The sequence below is a fragment of the Adiantum capillus-veneris genome, chromosome 30 (genome assembly GCF_014529385.1).
Source record: "Adiantum capillus-veneris isolate H3 chromosome 30, ASM1452938v2, whole genome shotgun sequence".
NCBI lineage: Eukaryota > Viridiplantae > Streptophyta > Polypodiopsida > Polypodiales > Pteridaceae > Adiantum > Adiantum capillus-veneris.
Window position 1 is genome coordinate 66,034,696 of NC_140960.1, and position 22,956 is coordinate 66,057,651.

Consider the following 22,956-nt stretch of genomic DNA (forward strand, 5'->3'; position numbering starts at 1 on the left):
GAAATGTATGGAACATACCAAAATGCCATGTCAATGTCATATGGCTGCCATGTACATAAAAACATAAATCAAAACATGAAGATGTGTACTGTCAGAATAGAGTTTCCTCAACCAAATGTGCATCCGCAATCAACATTTCACAGGTCCACATGCAATATTGGTCAAACATCTTTCATAGAGCACATGATCTAGCTCTAGACACATGCAATGCATCATATCTTCTGCAGAAGCTCGACCCAAACCACCACACCCCGCAAACAAGTCCAAAACATAGTCATGAGGCTCAGTAAATGTTGCCAGCAACCACCTGACCATATAAAAAATAAATTAGAAACCGAATGCAAACACATATATACCATAACGTGGGCTAGTATCATACTTTGGACTAGTCTTACCGAAAGAACAAAGAAGAACGCTCTGCCCCGCCTCTAAGAATAACACCATCAATCTCAATGGGGAAGACTACATCATCTATCACGTAGCTACAATCTGCTGGAAACAATCTCTCGAAAATTTTCTCCCCTGCCTCTCTTTCATAGTGTGGCACAGGATGGCCAATACGATACCAAAGACACATGGTAAGATCAAGTACCTTCATAAATAAAAAACTCAAAAAATGAATGGCATAGCTACAATGTTTTTAGTTAGGAAATTAAACTATGAAACTAAGTTTGTTATCTCACCGCCTCTCTAGTGAGTGGATGCCGATATGCCTTCTTATTACACATGAGAGTCCATGTACGTAAGAGCACAAGTCCTACCCTAGTTACATCTGCAATAAAATCTTCAATATGCTTGGCCATGCACATGGTGACTAAAAACCCCTCATCAGCCAAAAACTCACGAGCAACATCCATGCACCCTGCGACTAGACCCCTAGAAAATGTGTTCCACTTGGGAACACTCATGTCCTCTACAAAACTGAATGATGACATGTAAGCATACAACCATATTTAGTTGTAGGTACTAGTCCAAAGAAAAGTTACTTACCCAATGCGATTGGTCCTAGACCATCCACAAGAAAACTTGTAGGAAAATCTGCAAAGATAAGCCTAGCAACCTCACGACATGGCACACCATCTCTGCTATATAGATTTGTATTCTGTGTCGCAAAAAATTTGTTGATGCTATAAGAAAACCAAACATGAATTATGTTCAAAATCATAGAACAATGCAAGAAGAAAATGCAAATAAGTAAGCACTATGAAAATCTACCTATCAAGGGCAAACTTATCAATTTGTGATATATCCACAAGCAAAACATCTACAATAGTTTGATAATGGAACCCTGCAAGCATTATCCAAATTAGCTTTGAATTAGGAAATATGGAAGACAGATATGCTAACAATTTTCTTAAACTTACCAACAGATCGTGTGATCGGCCTTCTTTCCCAAGCCTCTCGCCCAAGTGAAGACTCTGCAACAAACGAAGTAGTGTGCACCAATGAGAATGTAGTGGGCACATTAGAAGAGGGTGCCATATGGGGTATAGTGGTTCCCAAAGAGGACATGCCGGGCTCTGTAGATGGCACAATGGGAGGCATTGAAGAAGGAGTGGATTTCCTTGATGTACTTGGAGGCTCCATTTTCCCTTTACCCTTCTTGAGTACATTTCTTGCTAGTGGAGTACCTTGAGAGCCACTCTCAATGGTGTTTTGAGTAACTCCTTGAGAAATGGGAGGGAGAGACTCTTCTTGTGTCTCCTGTAAGTACTCATCACTCTCATTTTGAAAACCTTCACTCAACAACTATATAGCACAATATCACATAAATTAGTACTAAAGTAAGACATATACATTCTCAAAATAAAAGAGCCACTAGTGTTAAGATACTTACTCTTACGTAATTCAAACTCTTGCTTTGGAATAACTCCTAGTGGATAATCCAACCACCAAGGAAAAACCTTGGCTTCCCATGTTGTCAGATTCCTTTCAATCAAAGAGGGAGAGAACATTGTATTCTCATCACATACATCAATCCACTCTCTAGTGAATAATGGGGCTTCATTCAATTCCCGCGCCTCAACGCATTGCATAACCCATTTACACAAAGAGCCCGCCACCCATCATCCACTTTGAAAAGCATATAAATGCAATGGTATAATAAATGTCATGTATCAAAAAAAAAAATGTCAGAGTCTCCTTTGTATGGAGAATACTTTTTCAAAATAAACCATAAACCCTATCTGGGGCTCCCACATAAGATTTAAGTGTTTTCAACATAGAGATTATACACACGCGTATTGTCAAAAGAACCATCCACCCCATATCGGGCTTCCACACGGAATTTAAGGATTTTTTGTAAACACAAAATGATATTTCATCATTCTCAAAATGACCTACTGTCACCAAACCATGGCAAAAAAATGAAATGCTCTTTTTTTGCAAAGAGTGCAAGTGGAAGATGCAAACCTGTAAATCACTCTCTTAGCCGACAACACAAACTCCGGCATCTTCTCACTAGAGTCGGAAGACTTCACCGCATCCATTAGATAAATAAAAGCCTACATACATAGTAACAATAAAAAAGCACACTCAACTTGATCTTGTGTAAATTAAAACATGTCTATATTCTTTTAAAACCAATGGTCAAACGTCTACCTGCAAAATATGATTCTTCATGCTCATCTTGTAGAATAGGTCAAAAGAATTAAGAAGTTGTGGACCGTCTACTTGCATCCTTTCAATCATAAGTGTAGCCTCCCCATGCAAGTGAGCCCAATAAGTCTCCTTTTTCATGTAACTTCTAAAAATCTTGTAATCACAAAAATGAAGATATTGTGGATCCTTAGACTTAGTGAGGCTCATGAGGTGCAAAATTATCTTCTTTCTACAAGCAATAAGAACCACATATCACTTAATCATATAGAAAAACAAAATGGAATGAATACAATTAAAAATGAGAAACTAATAGCTTCAATACCTCTCAGGAGTGATTTTAGAGCTTGTCAAACAATAATCTTATCTCTAGTGATCTTTAGCATTCCAGGTTCATCCCATTTAATGCTAAAAAGCAACTTGAAGAACTCATCACCATTAAGAGGATTGGCGATTGACAAGTACTTGTAGCCCCTATCTTTCAACCGTTCCTCTTCTACCTTTGTGGCCTTGTCCAGTCTCTTCTTCTTCTCAACATCATTTAGTCCAAGTGCATCTAGCTTTGCTCTTTCTTTGGACATAAATGCAGTGAACTCATCCTAATACAAAACACTATATTGAAACTATAATAAAATTTTACATTAATTACCCAACATGTAGAGTAGGTATCACCTTCCACACAAGTTGAGATATCAATCCACATGGAGTGTTGTACCATGGTGCAGTACCATGGTAATACCTTGCCTCCACAGTCATCTCCACCCTAGCCCATTCTCTCATATCAGGGGTCATTTTTTGAAGAATTGAATCTTTATTTTCCATGCCAAGTCTTTGAAACATATAAACTTCATGAGTGATGTTCGGCATGACATGTGCCCTGGAAATGCTGCAGAAAAATTGAAAACAAAGAGTTGAACACAAGCATTGCTTGCAAAAAAATGAGAGTCAACATGAAATTAACAAACTTATGCATTGGAAGTGTCAAGTGCAAGAAGCAACTCTTCTTCTTTTTCTCTAGATAACTCAAGGAATTGGCAATGAGCACTAACATGGTATTGACCATTGTCCGAGTGCTCTATCACACACAAAAAAATCATCATTTGTAAAAACAAAGATTTACAACAAAAGAGTGAAAAAGGTGAAAGATCTTACTATCTTTGATTCTCTTCCACCATGTTTCTAGCCTATGGTTGCCATCCCATACCAGAAACTTTTTTCCTTTGAGCTCGTGCCATTCTCTACCAAGTGATCTCTCGAACTCAGCATTTCTTTCCCGCCAAAGTGGTCCCCATTCCTCCAAATCTGCTGCGGTCACGGGAATGATATCTCCTCTAGAATCCCCAATGGACACAAGGAAATGCCCCATAGTTTCTAAATACCCAACAAAATCAAATGAGGAAATGAGCCATTCTACATCATCTCTAGCAAACCTAACAGCCTCATGCACCATGAGTCGACAAAGTGGAACCATGTCTTCTTCTTTACATAAAACTGACTTAGAACATCTTTCATCAAGCCAAGCCAAATTTGCTTGCCTAGGTCTTTGGAATGCTTATTCTCCTCATCAGGATTACTATCTTCTTCATTGTCATGATGATCTTCAATGTGAACATTGGTCTCTGCATAGAGAAAACAAGTGACAAACATTCAATTGTCCAAAAACATATGCAATTAGGATTAGATAGTGTAAAGTATTTAATTTACAAAAATTTTGCCAGAGTCTCCTTTGTACGGAGACAACTTAAAAAAAAAAACCCCGCACACCCTATACAGGGCTCTCACATGAGATTTAAGGACCTTTTCTCCAACATAAACAAAAACAATACTTAATATTTTCTCTAGCAACTATCAATGGTATGTATATAAAAAATTGTTCACCCTTTCTTACTACACATATAAAAAAGGACTAGTACTGGATTGGACTGATACTGGTACTGAACTGAACTTGACTAGTACAGTACAGCTACTTGACTAGACTAGATTGGTACTTGACTGGACTGGTACTGGGTGGACTAGTACTCGATTGGTCTAGTACTGGACTAGATTGGACCAGACTACTACTAGATTGGACTTCATTGGTACTGTACCAGACTAAACTTGATTGATACTGGACTGGACTAGTACTAGATTGGACTGATACCGGTACTGAACTGAACTTGACTGGTACAGTACAACTACTGGACTGGACTGGATTGGTACTTGATTGGACTGGGACTGGACTAGTACTGGGTGGACTAGTACTCGATTGGTCTAGTACTGGACTAGATTGGACCAGACTACTACTAGATTAGACTTCATTGGTATTGGACTAGACTGATATTGGACTGGACTCGTACTGGGTGGACTAGTACTGGATTGGACTTGACTGGTACTGGACTGGACTACACTGGACTTGACTTGTATTGGATTGGACTAGTACTGGACTAGACTAGACTGCTACTAGACTGGACTTAATTGGTACTGGACAGGACTGGTACTGTACTGCTACTGGACTGGACTGGCCTGGTACTGGTATAATGTAATGTAACTATATACTATATACTTAAATACCATATATTTTATATATACTATACTATATCCATTTTAATTTTAAAGCGCTTAATTGGGAATATAAAAAACTATACTCTATACTATATAAATAATTTTTAAAAAATTGTATATTTTATAACTCCTATGTTCATTTTTTTAATATGCGCGTATTTGGGGAGATTTTGAAATCTCGATAGGTGAACAGATGGATTTGACAACATGCTGATTCAAATGTATCTTAACGGCTATGATTGTGCATATCTTAAAGAGTGAATCTTCCAAATCTATTTAGAACAGTTTTCAATGAATGAATTAAATGTAGAACAGTTTTCAATGAACGCAGCAATAACTTTTTGCAGCTACATACTTTTACACTTTCTTTGTACCTTATGCACATTCTCTTCCTTCTCTTTTCGACATTTTTTTTACCTCAAGTATTATTCCTCCCTGTCTGTCTCAAACATGACAGCTACAACTACAGCAATGCTTTCATGGACGATTAATGGTGCTCATATGGATTATAGAGTCTCATTACAAAATGGAGATCTTCTACTTAGTGAATATTTTCTTCAAATCCTATTGCCTCCTTCTATTCAGTTTGAAGGCTTGCAAGCAGTCGTTCAGACAGGGAGCTCTGAGTCTAAGGTCAATGTGTTGCCTAGATGGGATCATGAAGATCAAAAGCATTACCTTCTTGACCATTCTCTATCCTCAGCTTACCACATTCTTCATTCAGATGACTATGTTTATGTGACTGACATTTTAGAAACAAATGAAGAAGTCGGTGATTCTTCTATGTTCACTACACCATGTAACAAAAGCTCGACTCCGTCACATTTAAATGTTGATATTGATGAAGGTACAGACACGGTTGTTTTGGAGACAGTGGAGCTAACCAGGTCACCCGGACCCTTTCAAGACACACAAGATGGGGTGGAGCATACAATGCAGGAGTATTCAAAGGATATATCCATCATTTCATGGATGAAAGAAAAAGGTAAATCATGCAGGTTGTCTAAACTTTTAGAGATTTGTGGAACTCCCAAAAAGGTTGACGAGCTCCCAAATTTTTATAATGGAAATGTTTGTTTCGAGCTTCCTCCAATTCACAACAATAAAAGGATGCTCGGTATGGAGCAGAAGTACGACGGTCACCTTTGTTCTCGCCCAGCATTGACCAACATGGCCATAGATTGCACTATGCGTTTGAGTTATTGTCTTGGAAGCCTTCAATGTTGCAGAGTGACATGCCCTTTTTACCTTGATGAAAGGAAATACAATAACGCCTTCTTTCATGGACATCTGGACAGACAAGTCAGCATGGGCTATCCTGCTAGCGAAGGTAAATCTAAAATAACCTGCCACTATTGTGACATAACGGTCACTTGTTCAAATGTTTGCAAGTGTATGATCTATTATGTGATGCCAAGGGAAACAACAATAACACGTTTGGTGATCCATCTGGGAGTGCATGACCACAATGTACAGCTAGTTACTAGAAGGGCATCTCTTGAAAAAGTGCGCAATCTTGTTAAGACAGTTTTAAAGATTGAGAAGGGGGGTCCTAGAAAAGTACAGATGTTAGTTGCTCGTCAAATGCTATTTCAATCATTGACTAAAGAAGATGATTTAGAAGCCACTGATGTAGAGCTTAACCATTTTCTTGAGGAAATGATGCCCCTTGTTCAAAATAGGGGATTCAAAAGTATTTTGTCAAATGAGAAAGCTAAACAGGGTCAAGTTGTTGGTGATGGATACGACAAAATACTATTGCTACAAAAACGGTGTGTTTTTCCATTCATGGAAGTCGTTTTCCAGGCCAAGGTGGACCTAACGACAAATGTTATGTATTCAAAATGTCCACAAAAGGACATGCTTCTGGAGTTGAACTAGTCAATAGAATGAGGCGAGGAGGGACAAGAGATTTGAGTAGTGCTTGGATGCACTTTGATCATACTCATCGAATTGAAGGATGGGCAACTATGTCCTGCTCGGTTTATGATCCTAGGTAAGTGAATTCATAAAAATATGTTAGATAGAATGTTTGATATAAGACACATGTTATTACTTATTTGTTCTATGTGTACAACATGCGAGCATTGAAAGTGATTGCAATATGTGAATGTAAAGAAGAAGACGAAGAAACACAAATCTTGTTTTGGAGAAATTTAAACACAGTTATGGAGAGGTGTGGGCATGAACCCACAGACTTTGTTGGATTTATGTCTGATGAAGCTGGGGCAAATTGGCTGGCAATACGAGTTGTATACAATGGTGGACGGAATAATGTAATGGAGGGAAGGGAGCGCTCGTGTCTTTTCCATTGGGAGCAGAGTCTACACAAACATACAAAAAACCATGTCGCTACAGATAGACAAATGCATCACATTGAAATGTGTGAAGCATGGCGCTTAGCAAAGACTACAAATGAGGCCTCTCATATAGCTTCCACAATACGAGAATGGTGGGTGAAATATGTGATAGGGCATAATAAAAAGGCTTTAGAGAGATGGTTTAATTGGTGGGAGCAACGGATTGCCCATTGGGGAAGCGCTGAGACAATGGTATATCAATCATTTTTTTGGTTCTTATTAAATACTTGAAAACAGAGATTTACATTTATATGGTTTTAATTGTTTTGTATTTATAGGTCAGTAAGAGTCCATGGGAGAGAGCTCAAATTCCAAGTATAAACTTGTCAGAGAGCATCCATGCTAGTTGGCTGGCAAGTGAAGGTGGTAAACGTAAAATCTCACTTTATGATGCATGTGCCAGTGATGTTTTGAATGCATATATTCAATGTGCAAAAAGATTGGGATACACCACAGGCAGATACATCGGAACGGGCCCTTCCATAGAAGCAATGATGGCCAGTTCCAAACGTAGAGAATCTCCAAATCCAAATCATTTTACGAGTACATTAAAAGGCTTGGTTTCTGGTAGTCCTTTGTATGAGGAGCCTGTGATGGAAGGTGACAAAGAGACAGTACAACGGAAGAAGAAAACATGTGCAGTCGGTACAAGCTCACATAAACCTGGATCTGTAATGGAAGAAAGACACTGAAAAACCAGAGGGAGACCACGGAGTATACATTTTGATAGAGAGGATAATGAAGAAGTATATCACTACTAGCCATAGGGGGGGTTTGCAAGGGACTAATAATTGACGGGTGTCATTTAACCGATGACGAATGCGTCGCATAGATGAGGTTTCAGTCGTATAAGCAAGGATATTGCACTTTGTTTGAATATTGCACTTTGTTAGTGCCTGCAAAATAGGTTCAGAGCTATGTTTCAAAAAACCAGTTCAATGTGTGAGTGTGCATGTGTGTAGGCGTGCAGGTTGTGTGTGAAGGAGACCTTAATACTGCGTGCATGTACAAGAGTGTGTGTGTGCGCGCGCACATATGCAATGACAACTCAAAAGCAAACCTCCATCATCACACAACTTCACCAGCATATAAGTAAGAGTGCGCATTGATATAGACAGAAGAAGCGGAGCGCAATATATAAAGGGGAAAAATCTAGCTTCAAGCAGTGCATGTGTATACACCTATGTGCAGCTTGGCAACAACTAAGATGCAGGTGTTGTTGTGGTGGAAGGATACACCTACATCTTGAGATTGAGACGATTGGTTTTCGTATGTTTTGGTAGGGAAGACCTCCTTCTTATCTTTAACAGGCTCCTTTGAAGCCTCCGTTTTTGGCACATGGTAGAGGCTCGTCTTGCTATCAAAGCGAAGAACGTATGCCTGATTACATCCCTCATAAAGCCTCTCCCCCAGTGTGTCAATAATGTAGTAAGATTCTTTGCATACCTTCAATAGGAAAAAATGATCATTCAAGCTCACAATGTAGAGCTGAAATCCCCCATTGGGCTGCAAGCCTACACTTTGCAGATCTAATGCTGCCCAAATCTCTTCAAAAGACTTCGCGCCTTGCAAGAAATAGTTGTAGGTGTCATCTAGCCCCTCAGGTTGGAAAAAGCCAATGAAGGAACGCTCATGATCCACTACTAGTGGTCATATTCTTGCGTTTATGACAGTCTCAAGGTCAAAGTGGCCATCCACAAACTTGCTTCTGTAGGCCTCAACATCAAATAGCTTCCACCACTCTGCACATCCTTCTCAGATGAGGGTGTCATATTCGGCCTTGATGGGCATACAATTTGGGTTCTTGTGTAGCCAATCAGTGATCACTGCAACAAGGGCAGTGCACGCACTCTCACCAGCTACTCTTTCACTCCTCTGATCAATAGAGGCAAAAAATACAGATGTAGAGAACTTTATGTTACCATCCCTAATCACCAAATCTTTATGTTCCTAGCTTCCTATAGTGAAAAGCTCCTCTCCAAAGTCCAAGCATTCAGATATCGTTGAAGAAAGCATTGCTTTCTCCTCATTCTGACAAACACAAAAAAAACTTATTTCCATATACAAGAGCTTTTGGACAAATTCCTAAGAATTCTCACATTGTGACCTACCATAACATCATGGGCTTCTATAAGCAAGGGCGCCGCATACCTAGTTAGCAGGGATCACCGACCTAGTGGGTAGGCTGGTGGTCCCCAAGCACACTAGCTAGGTATGTGGTGCCTCCCGAGTGGAAGCTTGTGATGTTAAACAGTACATGCAAACAATGAGAAAGATCCCATTTTCCTACATAAGAAAATGTCAAAACTTCTTGTGATAAATTAGGTTAAGTTAGCAAAGATTTTGTGCATTTTTTACATTAGACTAGCCTTGGCTTTGCATTATTCAAGGTACCTCATCCATCAAAACAGATATAATCGATCCAAGCATATGACTCAGATGGCATGATGGTGTATTGCATTCTTAAAGGAGTTGTGAACAAGACAGGCTGGGTTCCGCACACCCCAAAATGCGAAGATGCATTGACGGAGAGTCACCTTGCACCCAGATCATCAACACCGCAAAATACAACTCCTCCAAAGAAAGGCATAAAAAATGGTGCTACCTCTAATTGTGCTCTGCCCCTTCAAGCTCATCATTAGAACCTACAGAGCTTGCCAAGAGCTCCAACAAGAAGCATTACCGAGGAGTACAGCGTCGGCCATGGGGCAAATATGCAGCCGAGATCCGAGACTCTGCAAGGCAAGGGCCCCGTGTTTGGCTAGGGACCTTTGACACGACTGAGGAGGCAGCTTTGGCATATGATCGAGACAAAGAGAAGAAGAGAGTGAAACGAGAAGCACCAGTCGAAGATGGAGTTGTAGGCATCGAGCAACAATGTCAACAACGCAAGCGCATGCAAGAGCCATCATCATCTTCACCACCATCGAGTCTGGTAGTGAGATTTGAAGGAGAAGGGGTGAAGATAGAAGAGCTAGATGATGTGTTTTCTTTGCATGAGTTGCCCGAGTGTTTCTTGCCTTTCATCGCCCCCTCATTTGCTAGTGCCATGGCTACCCTGGCCAACTGCGCTGCAACCTCTCATTTGGCAGCCTCTCATGTGATAGCAGAGTGCTTGTGCCTGTGTGTGTGTGTGTGTGTGTGTGTGTGTGTGTGTGTGTGTGTGTGTGTGTGTGTGTGTGTGTGTGTGTGTGTGTGTGTGTGTGTGTGTGTGTGTGTGTGTGTGTGTGTGTGTGTGTGAGAGAGAGAGAGAGAGAGAGAGAGAGAGATCTCAGTACGTGTTGTTCCGACCATCATGAAGGACATGGTGGCAGTCCATGAGAATTAGGCGTTGGTTCCTGTTGGGGGAGTCAATGAGAACCTGCAGCCTCTCATTTGGCTAACAAAGAGTCGAAACTCATCAGCGAGCTCATCTACAGAGTCGACCTTGAAGGCATATGGTATTGCACAAGATGCTGATATGGACAAAAGAATTCACTTGATATTGTTATTCAATTGTTGTGCTTGGAACTACCTTGATCGATATGTATGCCTAATGTGGGTGCACTTCATCGATCACAAAAAGTACTTTAAGAGATTCCTGTCGCGGATGTCGCCTGATTGCGGGATATGCCTAACTTGGACAGGGCTCAGGAGCTCTAGGATGTTTTCAATGGAATGGGGCGTCGTGCTTGCCACTGCCTTGGTCGACATGTATGCCATATGTAGTGCACTTCATGAAGCACACGAAGTGCTTGAGGATCTTTCTGTTTGAAATGTCGTCTCTTGAGATGCACTGATTGGGGGATATGCCCAACTTGGGCAGGGCCAAGGAGCTCTAGTCGTTTTTTAGTGGATGAAGTGAGGGTGTCTCTCTAGACGCAATCACATACGCTCTAGCCTATTTTCAGCTAATGCGAAGTGAGGGTCTCTCTCTAGATGTAATGTTATATCAATCAGTGCATTGATTGCTACAAGGTTAGGTCAAGAAGAGAGAGAGAGAGAGAGAGAGAGAGAGAGAGCTTTTTTAAGCAGATGCAGAGAGACTGTATCTCTCCAAATGCAATCATGTATAGTGGCACCTTGAGGACATGTGGCAGTACACAAGATGCTGATATGGGCAAAAGAAGTAATGATGACATTGTAGGTGAGTGGTTGTTGAAAGAAAACGTTGTGCTTGGCACTGCCTTGGTCGACATGTATGCCAAATGTGGTGCACTTCATAAAGCGGAAAAAGTGCTTGATGAGCTTCCTGTCCAGGATGTCATCTTTTGAAATGCACTGATTTCAAATGCACGGCTGCCACGCACAAACCCTCTCGATCTAAGCCGCGAGAAGAACCTCTTGGATGCTAAGGAGCCAATCCCATCTTCAAACCACAACATGGATCTGAGAGTGCCACTCGAATGGGGCTCCCCTGCCCACTGGAGCCACCCCCCTCCCAAACCCAACAGAATGCCAGGAACCGAGGCTTACATGTTGATCTCCGAAGGAGAAAGGAGCACAAGCCAACTCCTACTGTCAAAAAATGAAGAGCCAGGGCAATCGAAGAGGATTCTGTAGCCAGGTGCCCCCACCTAGGGTGGTCCTCCGCATCGGCCTTAGCCCACAATCCACCCTGTCTCCACTGCAAGCCCACGTGTTGTCTGTCAACCCACCCCAGCGAGCCTTCCCTGCTCTTAGTGGTGGGCAAAATGAGTAGAACGAGCATGTAGAGGTGAAGGCTCTTGAACCCTTGTCTTGACCTCAGCCCACAATCCACGCTGCCTCCACTGCAAGCCCATGTGTCGTTCTTCAACCCACCCCAACAAGCCTTCCCAACTATTAGTGGGCGAAACGAGTAGAACGAGCCTATAGGCGAAGTCTCTTGAACCCTTGTCTTGACCTCTTACTTTAAGTATACTTTTTGTGATCTATGGACTGCACCACATTAGGCATACATGTCGACCAAGGTAGTGCCAAGCACAACCACTGACTAACAATATCAAAATGAATTCTTTTCTCCATATCAGCATCTTGTGCAATACCATATGCCTTCAAGGTGCAAGTGTACTTGATTGCATTTAGAGAAGAAGAAAAAAAAGAAGAGGATTCTAACGTCGTAGGAAACTATCCCAAGAGACCTCAAAGATCTATCCGACGAGTTAAACTCAAGATCTGTTATTGAAGAGAGATGCCCTCTCTCTACATCTGTTGAAAACAAATCCCTCCCTTCCTGACCTGATAGTACTGCAATCAATGCACTCCTTGAGATAACATTGCATTTCGAGAGATGCCATCTCTCTGCATCAGCTCAAAACATTCTAGAGCATATGTGATTGCATCTAGAAGAGAGCAGGACTGTAGGCTATCATAAGCTGGCAGTTGTAGGTGAGACATTGAGGGTGACGGCCTAGCCACTTGTCCTAAAAGCTCGAGTCGATCTGCTTGATGGCCTCTAATTGTTGTTGCTCATATGTGACTACATCTAGAGAGATATCCTCGCTTCATCCAATGAAAAAAAGACCAGAGCTCCTTGGTCCTGCCCACGTTGGGCATATCCTGCAGTCACTGCATTTCAAGAGACATCTCGGACATAAAGCTCCTGTTAGGTGCAGCGGAATGATTGTTTGCGCTTTGTTCAAGATGAGTGCTCCGAATTGTGCTCAAGATTCCTTTTTTTTTTATGGAAGGTAGAGTCTTTCGTTCTGAATGAGAAAATGCTATGATCACAAACAAAGTGAATGGACACTGTGCATGCAAGTGAATGAGACTGAGAGATAGAGAGAAGAGAGATACGACACCAGAGACATTGTAAAACCCTCCTCCGAAGGTCCCACTCTCCTCGGCGAGAGTGGTCTACTTTTTTATTGCACAAAGTGGTACAATGCGTATGCAATGGACTGATGCAACCTGGGACCTGCTGATGATGATGACGGTGATGGCAATGACGAATTTAGGGCTGAAATATGTGGTCTTCTAACTGCTAAAATTCTGCAAATCTCTGGGTTGTTTCGGGTGGCTGAAAATGACTGTTTTGCTGCGTTTTTATGGCTGAAAACGGGGGTTCTTTGCAATGCTTCAAGGGGTTGATTTGGTATTGTGTCTAATGTTGAAAACGCTGCTGCAAGTGCTTTATCAACGGCTGATCCGGGGTAATCCCTTCAAGGGTGAGAGAGAAGGGAGTAGCGATGGCTGGGGTAATCCCTTCAGGGATGGGAGAGAAGGGAGTAGCGATTGGCTGATCTGGCTCCGTAGCACAAAAAACGCAGCCTGAGAGGTGAAAATGCTGTTGTTTGTAGAAAACACAGCCACCAAGGGAGAGTGATCTCAGTTTTGAGGGAGTTTTTCGGGACGGAAGCAATTAGCAGGGGATCGTCGGCTTAGGAGAAGAACCTCAATGTCTGATACCATGTGAGAGTAGGCAGCGAAAGCCAAAGCAGAAGCGCTGCCAACAATAGCATATAGCTCAGGTTGAGTCCTTTCCAGGAATACATCCAGGTCTGCTTCACTTTGTCCACATCTGCCATATGGTTATAAGTTCGTGCTGCATTCGACCACAAACCATCAAATCTCTCATATATCTTACTCTTGCATTGAATTTGTTACTGAGCGTGTTTCTCTTTTAGTTTTGCTACGTGATCTTGCATTTGATTCATAACCTTTTGAAGCATCTGTAGCATTTTTTTTGATATATTTTGTTGTAGTCCACTCCATTCTTGGCTGCTTCGACCTCATCTGTAGATTCTTGATCTATTAATATTTTTACTTGCATTGATGTTACATGCAGACACGATGTTTGTGTTAGTTTGACATATGGTTTGTTTTAAATATACAGATACGATGAGTGACCAAGGTCATAGAGTGAAGTTGACGTTCATCAAGACTTTGCTACGTACCACTGGACTATCAGTAGAGGCTTTGACGGAGGCTATGTCAGATTATATGGAGATGGATGACGCCAGTTTAGACAGAACCATCGAGTTTCTTGGGCGATTCAGTTTGCCCGTACGTCCTGCAGAGGGTACATCCTCCTAGTCACACGCAAGAGTGGAGACTTCCTCTCATGCATATCAGACCATAGCACATCGGTAATCTTCTCGATTGATAAAGTAGTAATGTCATTCTTTTTTTAATATAGAAATCTTAATATATGTATTCCCTTGATGTCTTTGTTTGCTTAGGACTCCTATTCCAGGTACATCACATCATGAGAGTAGGCGGCTTACTCCTAATGTACCTCCTAGTACTCAGTTGACACCTGATTCACAGGCTAGTGGCCGTCAGTCTCGGAGGTATATCTATTATGGTGATTATGGATTAAATATCAAGTAGTTTTTAAGAACTCTCATCTAATCTGCCGTATGTTTATATTGCATGTAGGCATCACCGGCAGGGTAGCACGCCACCAGGCCGATCGAGTCGTGAGACACCGCCTCAGTCGCCAGCTCCCCCATCAGTGCCTCCACCTCCACCAATGCGCACGTGCATTGGCAGCTTGGGTGTCACATGCGACATCTTGCCTGACGGGGCTATCCTCCAACTCGGAGCCGGCATCGCCCTCAAACGTCGGATGAGAGACCTTTGCTCATCTTATCTAAAGCAGGTTCATATACCATGGAAGTAAGTATTAATTAACATAAAAAATATAAATTTTAGTTTGCTCGTTGAATTACTAATCGGCTTTATTTTGCACTGTAGTGATCAGCATGAGGATGACAAGAAATATGTTCTCAACACACTAGAGACAAAGTATGGGACAGGATGGAGTCACAAGTGGATGGTCAAGAAAATGTGCAAACTCATGGGTCATCGACGCGACGCTGCACGGTAAGTAGAAATAAAGAAATATTTTTAACATATCTCTCTCTCTCTCTCTCTCTCTCTCTCTCTCTCTCTCTCTCTCTCTCTCTCTCTCTCTCTCTCTCTCTCTCTCTCTCTCTCTCTCTCTCTCTCTATCTGTCAAGGTGAAAATCGGTCGGAGCTGCTCTCTGAGTAGGTGTAGCGTATAGTAGAGGCAGGCTGTAGGCAACTCTCGCAAGGGTGCACCATGCACTGTTGGGGTGCATGATTTTTCCTCTCTTCGCCGCTTGGGACCATATGAGACAAATCAAATGTACATGGTGTCCAGCCAAATGAGCATCCTCAACACTTCCAGCTGTCCCAGAATTTTCGTGTGTTGATGGCACAAGGTCTAGAAAAGGTGCATTCGTTGCAGCAGCCACTCCTCTTAAATCAAAATCTTTATCTTCCCAATGCTCAGGTCCTTGACCTGTGGCCCCTCCTCCAAAGATGCTGCAAGTGCTTATTCAATTCATTTTTCCTCACTTGTTTCACAAGAAAGTCCACAACTCCCTTTGACAAGCATTTGAAAATGGAATTCAGGGAGTCATGAGAGGACATCATGATAACCGGAATGTGCTTGAGGGCCCCATGGTTCATAATTCACCCCAATAGACCTATGCCTGATAAATAGGGCATCCGACCTCCATCAGAACAAGATTGCCTTGGTTTTCTGGTCCATCAAAAGCTTCCATGCTAGTAACCCATTGGAGGCAGGTGTAACTTCATAGCTGCAATCGCGTAGGAGAGCACCAACTGGATCAAGGTGAATGCATGGAACTGATGCAAGTCTAGGCTATGTTGGCAATGACGAAGGGGATGACGACACCGTCCTAAGGGCTGAAATCTGCAATCTCGTATCTGATGTCCAAAAACGTTGATTCAAGGATTGTTCTGTAGGTCTTTGACGCTGAAAATCTGCAGGTTTAGGGCTGAAAACTGAGGTTTCTTGGGGCTGAATGTGCTACTCTATAGGGGATCAATCTGCTGGTCTTTCATTGCTAAAAAACGCCATGCTAAAAATTGTCAAAAATGCTTGGTGATGGGTCTCCAAAAACGCTAGGTTGCTAAGCTTCTTCTGTCGATGGTTGTTGAGCTTCTACTGTCGATGGATATGCATCTACACTAAGTCACTTCATAGCTGCAATTGCCTAGGAGAAATGGCCTGACTAATTCTATTGTTTTAAGGGCCAATCTGTTTTTTCTAGCTTTTGGATATGGCCTCACTAAAGGCATGGTTCAATGTGGACGTTGCCCTCTTATGCTTTGAAAGAACGATACGACGCGTGAGGGAACGCTTTGCTGGATGGAGTGAAGGAAAGCTAGGATATGACTGGGATGCGGTGCAAAAGGCTATGTAGACCTCAACTCAGACACTCTCGAGGATGACTAAGAGTTACTACAAGGATCTAGAGGCGATGCGGCTGGAAAGTAGAAGAACAAGAAAAGAGCTCAAGAGAAAGAAAATGCTTATGGATGCCGAGCTCCGTCGGCAAGAGCAAGTGATGACCTGGTTTTTTGAAAAGGTGTCGATGATGCATGCCAAGCTGAGCAAAGAGGAAAAAAAATCAAAAGAAGAGAAGGAGACGGATGCCCCGTGTATGGACGAAGGATAAGAATGTATGGATTTCCCGTGTGTGGACGAAGGAGAAGAATGCATGAGTGAGGAAGAGTTGACGAAGAAATTGGATGCGATGTTTCTCGGCTATGTTGATGCCCATTATGAGGAAAAACTATTGCATGAAACCAGAAGTAGTGCTAGTCATACCCTGTTGGATGGGGAGTTGTTGGCTTGCGGGTCATACTTAAATGGTGGGTATTGTACCAGTGAAGAAATTGAGGAGGAGCACAGGGTGAACCCTGCGAACTCCTATCCCCCACACGAGAGGGGAGAGCTAGAGCATGCGACACGCAATGACCTACAGGCTGCTACCTTCGAATTGCCCGAGAAGGGGATTGTGGAAGTCCATGGCAATAAGCCATTCGTATGCGAAGAATTGAGAGGAGATGTGGCAAACCTAGAATGTGGCACTGTGGTCGTGATGCTTGATTGTGAAGTGAAGATAAAGGATGTGAGCCAGGCAGGGTCTGCTGATATGCGTATAACCTATGGTATACCGCTGAGTTGGGGTGTGTGCATGAGGCCGAACCCCTCAGAAAATGGTGTTCACAGTATGGTTGCGAATAGCTTGGACCAGATGGCGGTCGGGAAAATAGGAAGGTCAGCAAAACAAGCCTACTGGCTTGGAGCACACATGGGAAGGATGATTGTGGGATTACCCGGAAAAGGTGGTTAGCAAGGTGTGACTGGGGTTATGAATTGACAGTGGTGCAAGGTCATTGGGTCACAAAGGAGGTCATGGAGACCCGATTGGGAATGTCCCTGAAGGGGCCTTATAGACTAGTGTATGCGAGCCATAAGCTAGCTGAGGCAAACCCAGTGGGATTAATCGCCGCGTGGTTACAGTGCGCCGCGTGGTTCGATGATGGGTGTTAAAAAATGCGACTGCCCGAGTCATGTGTGGCAAGTAGGGATGCTTGGGGTTGTGGATAGTGACCTACTGGAGGTGAAGGTATGCATATGGGACCCGGGAGAAGGTTACCCATGCGGGGATGCATTTGTTTACAAAATGACCCGAATGCGCGGAGGTGCTGAGCTGATAGCACGCTGGAATATACTTGGCCCATGCGGGATTAAGCCCGAAGGGTTAGAGCCATTTGCTGGTTCTGATAGACGGAATGTAGCAAGACGAGTGCTGGCACAAATGCAGGCCACACATGGCCGTTGGATCCCACCTCGACAAGGCAGGTTGCAAGAGGATGCGGAGTGAGTCAGGTGGACTCAACATCATACCAGGCAGCCAGGGACTAGATCGCATAATCGGGGATGTACCACAACCAGGAGGTATCAGGCTGAGTTGGAGGGCGAGCAAACAACTAAGGTGCAGGGTGAGATATGCAGGTACGAGAAGAACAGCAATGCTGGGGCACGTTATGTATGGCGGATTTATTTCCCCTCGAAGAGACGGGCGAGCCTCGAAGAGACAGGCGAGCCACTGAGTGCGAATGCAACACGGCTACGCATTGCAAGAGGGCGGGCTCCGATGAGCACCATCCCGCCTTTCATTCAGGGAGTTGTGTTGTGGGAGTGATTAGGCACATACTATTATACCTTAACTGGTATTGGCTCGAATGGGGTTATTAGACACCGGGCAGTGGGTTGTATGCCAGGCAATTTTGGATGAGATTACTAGCAGGTGTACGGGCGTGGGGTCCCCAAGTAAGTAGTGGGGGCACACTGATGACGGTTATGCTACTGGTATGGTTGGCACTTCATGGAGGTTACAATCAAGAGCTATGCAAAGGGAGGAATTCCAACGGGGAGAAAATTCTACAGAGAATCACTCAGAACATACCTGAGGGCATGACGAACGTGTTGTTGGGGTATAGGAGCCTGTGCCTTGCCCGATCGCCCACATTCTGGGCACCCAATGACTTGTTTACCTTATACATAGCATAAGTGTATAGGGGGTTGGTCACTCATTGAGTCTCCCCACCCATATATGTGTGTCGTGTATCTCCTCTCTCTCACTCTCCATCTGTGGTGCTCCTCGATCCCCTTCAATTGGTATCAGAGCCTGGCAGTAGAGCTTGGCGACGTCGGATCGGGCAATTCGACGTGGTGGCATTGCGGTGGAGTTTGATCGCGGAGTTTCACGGAGAGCGATTTTAGCTTGAGGCGGATTGTCTTTGGAGCTTAGGAGCTTGGTGTGGTCAAGCTTGGTCGAGGAGGCGGTTGTGACTTCCTTGGTGAGAGGAGATTTGAGCTCAGTGTAGCTCTATAGAGAAGTGATCGGCGGAGGAGAGCTTGACATTCGAGTGCTTGGATGTTGTTGTGGTAGAGCTCTTGCATTGGAGCTTGCATTGAGAGGACTTGCATCACGCAAAGTGGAGCAGGAGCCAAATATACATTCAGGTCTTTAACTTGTCGCTTTCCTAGGATTAAGAGCGAGAGCATTAAATGCTCTTTCTTAATACTAAGATATGGGCGTAGATTATAGTTAATAACTACCACCGGCCATGTAGATCATTTACTTGATTTTATAGAAAATGGATTCACACCATCTGAATGCTACACCCATCTTTAAATTACGTGATTCTTTTGCGAAATCTGGCCATAGCGAATCAATATGCTCAAATGAAGGACTATCCTACGGAATTCGCATTACTCCATCTTTGCTCTTGTGCTCCGCTCAATAAGCTTAGCTAATTCGGGACTTTGAAACATATGTTTTATACGCGGAGCCAAGGGAAAATGTCTCATTACCTTTCTAGGGACCTTACCTTTCTCATATTTATAACGAGGCGTTTGACATTTTGGGCACGTCACATTGTCCTGGTACTGATGTCTATATAAAATACAATCGTTGGGACATGCATGTATAAAAGAATAGTCAATTCCAAGACTACTTATCATCTTCTTCACCTCATCGTGTGATGTAGGAAGGGAATTGCTTGTCGACAAGAACTTTTGAGAGACTAGCCTGCAAGTTGATTAAAAATATGATCAATAACAAGAACCAATGTTTAGAGTGTAGCAAACAAATATGTTAGATGTATACATACTTCAATAGTGTTGAAACGGATACATTACTCCATCCAAAATGGTTTTGAAAATTAAGAATAAGTAAGCTTGCACTTAGTCGTTTTGCACTTAGTCGTGTCAATTGGCTTCCTTCGTAGATATGCTTTAGAGCTTCTTCTCGAAGATACTTATAGTTGTTAGGAATATCGCTCGCACTATCATTTTGATGCCAATCCTTAATAAAATCAGCCATGGCATCGTCATTATCAAAGATATCATCACATCCATTAAAGTCCTCAGAATATTGTTCCTTTAGTCTTGCATACGTATTAGGATCACTCCTACGTAGGATCCTCATGCACTCTATTGACATTTGAGATACATCATGTGAATGTTGATTTGTGACGTTATCGATGTCATAATCTGGAATGTGCATATTTGAAGGTAAAGAAGATTGTATCAATAGCATGCTTATATATAAAAGGAGAGAGAGATGTGCATGGAATTAAATAACATTTGGAGACAACAAAAAATAATATCAAAATAAATTAGCGACACTACGAAACGTAATGCAAATTAAAGTGTAGAATTAGGGTACAAGAGTTCAAAATACCATTAGGAATTGTATACAATGAGCTCTTAACCCTCATCTGTTAAGGGTTCTCGTGGAGGTCTACGCCATCCATAATTGACTAGCAATTCATCACTAGCACGTAATGATTTAATAGCATGGACAACTATATATCTTGGTACATCCCTAGTCATGTGTCTTGGTTCATGACTATTCTCACACTCCACAAATGTGCAATTGGTTCTTGCACTTCTCCCTCGACTACTATTGATTAAACCTGCTATGTTTCCTTGAGAGTAAGGTCTTCCATCAACATAGAGTCTTTGGCCATCTGCATGTGTAATCCCTCTAGCAAAAGGAGAGGCTGCATTGAGACATAATCCATTAGTCATGCTCTGGATGTAGCGAGTGAGCTAATGCCACGGACCCCATCTATATATAGGTCCACAAAAAGACATAAGGGTGACCTCTGAATGAGGGGGCACATGCAAATCCTGTGCAATAAAGACGCCTCGTCCCACTCCACTAATGGTGGACGGAGCAATCATGCAGCGATTGCCCCAAAAGCCAAAAACCACTCCATCTGAAGGAAGTGGTCCTCCCTGCCAGCCTCCGTATCGTCTACGATCGTAGCTCTGTATTAGATCCTGTAAATGAGTAGGAAATGGATGATCTCCACCCATCTCAGCCTCCAATGGAGGAGGTAGAGGATGTCGAGAAACCTCGAGCTGCAACAACTGACAAATGACCTATCCTTGCCGTGTGCGAGAGACATGTGCACCACTAGTAGTAAAGTCATCCTCGCCATCAAGTGAAGATACCTACATATATAATCTAGTTACATTATATATTTTACTCTTTGATTTTTAAAACTCCAATATCAAACAAAGGGAGATAAGAAATATATCATAGGTCGATGTCGCTCCTTAGGTGGTGGTGCTTGCTCAAAAGTACCATAAGTCATTTGATGTGAAAAGAACTCCCGTCGTGGCCTACGATACATGCCACAACAATGAGCACACCAGCATATAATAGGCTCATCATAGTAGAAATCATCGTAAACGGGTTCATGTGCAGTATCGGAACTATGCGCACCCCGGCTACCACTAGTAGGAGGTGGTGGTATACCCTCTGATTGATCCGAATCTGGATTTCAATTACCATAAAAAAATGAGACATTTATCAAGTGACCAAAATAAAAAATTCAATAAAAGTAACAAAACATTGAAGTCTAATAGTTATATGGTATATTCTGACACTTATTGTAATTTAAAAAATAAACAGGCGTTATTGTATGGTGCCGTCAAACAAGAGAAAGGCAACCATTTGCATGGAGACATGGCAATTCTTCCGCAAGGAGATGCGTCTACGCATTAATTTTCCCTAACAAAAGGTGTGTGCCTTTGGTAATATATATTAGAATTAATATGAACTTTCCTAGATTGATTCTAACTTTCTCTAATTTATGTTATTTTGTTTATTCAAATTTGCTTAAGAGGCAGCAAGAAAGAGAGTAGCTTTACGTCACACATCTAGACTAGGGCGGATGGGACGGGATGGATTTGTGGCCACATTTGTGAGTATAAACCATTCACATTTTAATTTTTAAAGGTAGTATTATTGAATGCAAAAATTAATAATTCTTTGGTTGTGTCTTAATGTAGACAAAAGACTATGGTCGTGCACCGACGGCACAAGAGATAGAGTACGCAACATATTGTGGCTATCGTGCTTTGTGTCAGACACTTACTGACACTCCAGATCCACTTGTACGTATCTTTGTTTTTCTTTGTAGTTTTTTTCATGGTAACTGTAATAGATTCTTTTTTTATTTCACTAACTAATGCAGGAGCAGCATGGTGAGGCTGATATGACAGAGGTGGCTCAACAGGAGGCCGAGGGGCGACGTCGAGTGGCTGAGAGGAGCAGCGGCCCAATCACTGGCCATGATGGTGACAATCACAGAGATGGGGACAGTCATAGTCCCACGGTTCGGAGCAGTGGTGGTGGCACTAACGATCATGAGACCGATGATAGTGATTCTTCCAGTAGGTATGGATCACATAGTGATCCTGCGTAGAGATTTCTTTTGCATATTTGGGATCGTTATATATGTATTTTTCAGTGTGCATTACTACATCGTATGTGATGAGATTTGTTTTGTATATGTGAGGATTGATCACCACACATTTTGGACACATGTACATAAACTTACTGATGATATATACTGACATGTGTTTGTTGCATCACTGAATTTGTCTATTGTCAAACAATTAATTATTTGTCGATAAGATAATTAACCTAAGTAACCATCTCAATGTTATTTATTTGTCTTTATATATATATATTTTTTACAGATGGATTGAAATCATGTTCATTGTGCTACCAAATGATGATGTGGCATGTGAAACCTAGTCCTAAGTTTTTTGTTAGTTGCTCTACTTCTCAAAATTAAGGCATTTTGATCTTATAGCACTCTTGTGCAAGTCTTTAAGAATACA

General features: G+C 42.3%; 1 protein-coding gene and 3 pseudogenes across 1 annotated transcript; 3 read left to right on the forward strand and 1 right to left on the reverse strand.

Moving 5' to 3' along the window:
- Positions 1-8,657: 8,657 nt before the first annotated feature.
- LOC147418110 (uncharacterized) lies at positions 8,658-9,527 on the reverse strand (annotated as a pseudogene).
- A 4,773-nt stretch (positions 9,528-14,300) lies between these two features.
- On the forward strand, positions 14,301-15,291 carry LOC147418111 (uncharacterized; annotated as a pseudogene).
- Positions 15,292-16,957: 1,666 nt separating this feature from the next.
- Positions 16,958-17,699, forward strand: LOC147418112 (uncharacterized). Its single transcript, XM_086507069.1, has 2 exons — positions 16,958-17,520; positions 17,627-17,699. Exons 1-2 carry the CDS (start codon positions 16,958-16,960, stop codon positions 17,697-17,699), a joined length of 636 nt encoding a protein of 211 aa, XP_086363195.1.
- Positions 17,700-17,929: 230 nt separating this feature from the next.
- LOC147418113 (uncharacterized) lies at positions 17,930-18,451 on the forward strand (annotated as a pseudogene).
- The last annotated feature ends 4,505 nt before the right edge of the window (positions 18,452-22,956 follow it).

What these genes read in the sequence shown, in the direction of transcription:
- LOC147418112 (XM_086507069.1), top strand. Translation starts at nt 16,958, where the DNA reads ATGAGTGAGGAAGAGTTGACGAAGAAATTGGATGCGATGTTTCTCGGC. An exon ending in GCGGTCGGGAAAATAGGAAG is followed by an intron (nt 17,521 to 17,626) that starts GTCAGCAAAACA and finishes ATGAATTGACAG; the next exon opens with TGGTGCAAGGTCATTGGGTC.